General features: G+C 58.3%; 1 protein-coding gene across 1 annotated transcript; it reads left to right on the top strand.

Annotated features, from left to right (window-relative positions):
- Positions 1 to 861: 861 nt before the first annotated feature.
- On the top strand, positions 862 to 1,274 carry TNFSF14 (tumor necrosis factor (ligand) superfamily, member 14; the record flags this gene model as incomplete). Its single annotated transcript, XM_010191463.1, has 1 exon — positions 862 to 1,274. A coding segment is annotated over one exon (413 nt), but the record flags the coding sequence as incomplete, so codon positions are not given.
- Positions 1,275 to 1,949: the final 675 nt, after the last annotated feature.

Genomic DNA, 1,949 nt, shown 5'->3' with positions numbered 1-1,949 from the left:
AGTGGGTGCTGAGTGGTTTGGGGGTTCTTAGCACCCCAAAAACCTCGGTTGTCCTATAGACAGGAGGGTGCTGGAGGGCTTTTGGGTGCTCAGCACCCCAAAAACCTGGGTCTCCCTCTAGAAAGGAAGGTTTTTGGGGTGCTCAGCATCCTGGATCCCTTGGTCCCCCTGTAGATAAGTGAGTGCTGGAAGGTTTTTGGGTGCTCAGCACCCCAAAAACCCGGATCCCCCTATAAAAAGGAAGGTTTTGAGGTGCTGAGCACCCCAAAAATCTGGATTGCCCTATAGATAGGAAGGTGCTAAGCATCCTGGATCCCTGGGTCCCCCTGTAGATGAGTGGGTGCTGAGTGGTTTGGGGGTTCTTAGCACCCCAAAAACCTCGGTTGTCCTATAGACAGGAGGGTGCTGGAGGGCTTTTGGGTGCTCAGCACCCCAAAAACCTGAGTTCCCCTATAGACAGGTGGGTGCTGGAGGTTTTTGGGTGCTCAGCACCCCCAAAACCTGAGTTTCCCTGTACATAGGTGGGTGTTGGAAGGTTCTGGGGTTCTCAGCACCCCAAAAACCTGAGTCCCCCTATAGACAAGTGGGTGCTAGTAGGGTTCCCTTATAGATAGGTGGGTGCTGGAGGTTTTGGGGTGCTCAGACCCCCAAAACCTGAGTTTCCCTGTACATAGATGGGTGTTGGAAGGTTCTGGGGTGTTCAGCTCCCCAAAAACCTGGGTCCCCCTATAGACAGGTGGGTGGTGGAGGTTTTTGGGTGCTCAACACCCCCAAAACCTGGGTCTGCCTGTAGATATATGGGTGCTGGCAGGTTTTGGGGTGCTCCCCTGACCCCCACCCTCCTCCTCCTCCTCCCCACAGCCGGTGCCACCATCTCGTCCCAAGCCAACGGCTCCCTTTGGTGGGAACCCACCAAGTCCTGGGCCTTCATCCGGGGTTTGGGCTACCATGGGGGCTCCCTCATTTGCCACCAGCCCGGCCTCTACTTCGTCTACGCCAAGGTCCAGCTGGGGGCCACCGGGTGCCCCACGCGTGCCTCCACCCTTCACGGCATCCACAAGCGCACTCCGCGCTACCCCGGGGTCCTCGACCTCCTGGTCAACCGGGTCTTTTACTGTCCCCAGGTCCACCAAGTCCCCTGGGCCAAGCAGAGCTTTGTGGGGGGGTTGGTGCACCTGGAAACGGGGGACGAGGTCTTCACACGGGTGCAGGCGCCCGAGTTGGTGCGGGTGGTGGACAGCACCCGCTCGTATTTCGGGATGTTCATGGTGTGATTTTTATTTGTTTTTGTGGGGTGGGGTTTAGGGGGAGGGGACTTTGGGTGTCACCTCCTGGTGTCATAGTGGGGGAGTCACCAGGGGCTCGTATGGGGTGGTGATGACCTTGGCCATCCAGATATGGACCTTGACCCACCTGGACTCCTGGGTCTTTCTCTGCAGGATCCCCAGGGTCCCTTTGAACACCCTCAAGGCCCCTTTGAACACCTCCTAAAGTCCCTGAGGTCCAGGATTGGGTGCAGGGTGGATTCTCTGGGGGCTCGTATAGGGTTGTGCATGGGGTGTTGATGAGCTGGACCCTCCAGAATTGGACCCTGACCCACCCAGGTGCCTGGGTCCTTCACTGGGAGCCCTTGGAGACCCCTTGGACCACTCACCAGCACCCCTGAGGTCCAGGATTGGGTGCAGGGTGGATTCTCTGGGGGCTCGTATAGGGTTGTGCATGGGGTGTTGATGACCTGGACCCTCCAGATTTGGACCCTGACCCACCCAAATGCCTGGGTCCTTCCCTGCAGGACCCCCAGGACCCCTTGGACCACCCCCAGCACCCCTGAGGCTGAGGACTGAATGGAAATGTGGATTCTCCAGGGGCTCGTATAGGGTTGTGCACGAGGGGGTCCCAATACTGAGACCACCCCTCAACCTCCTGGACACCCAGGTCCTTCTCTGCAG

Source organism: Mesitornis unicolor, unplaced genomic scaffold, assembly GCF_000695765.1.
Source record: "Mesitornis unicolor isolate BGI_N332 unplaced genomic scaffold, ASM69576v1 scaffold24649, whole genome shotgun sequence".
Classification (NCBI taxonomy): Eukaryota; Metazoa; Chordata; class Aves; order Mesitornithiformes; family Mesitornithidae; genus Mesitornis; species Mesitornis unicolor.
Note: the sequence above shows the minus strand (reverse complement) of the source record. Positions and strands in the feature narration are given on the sequence as shown.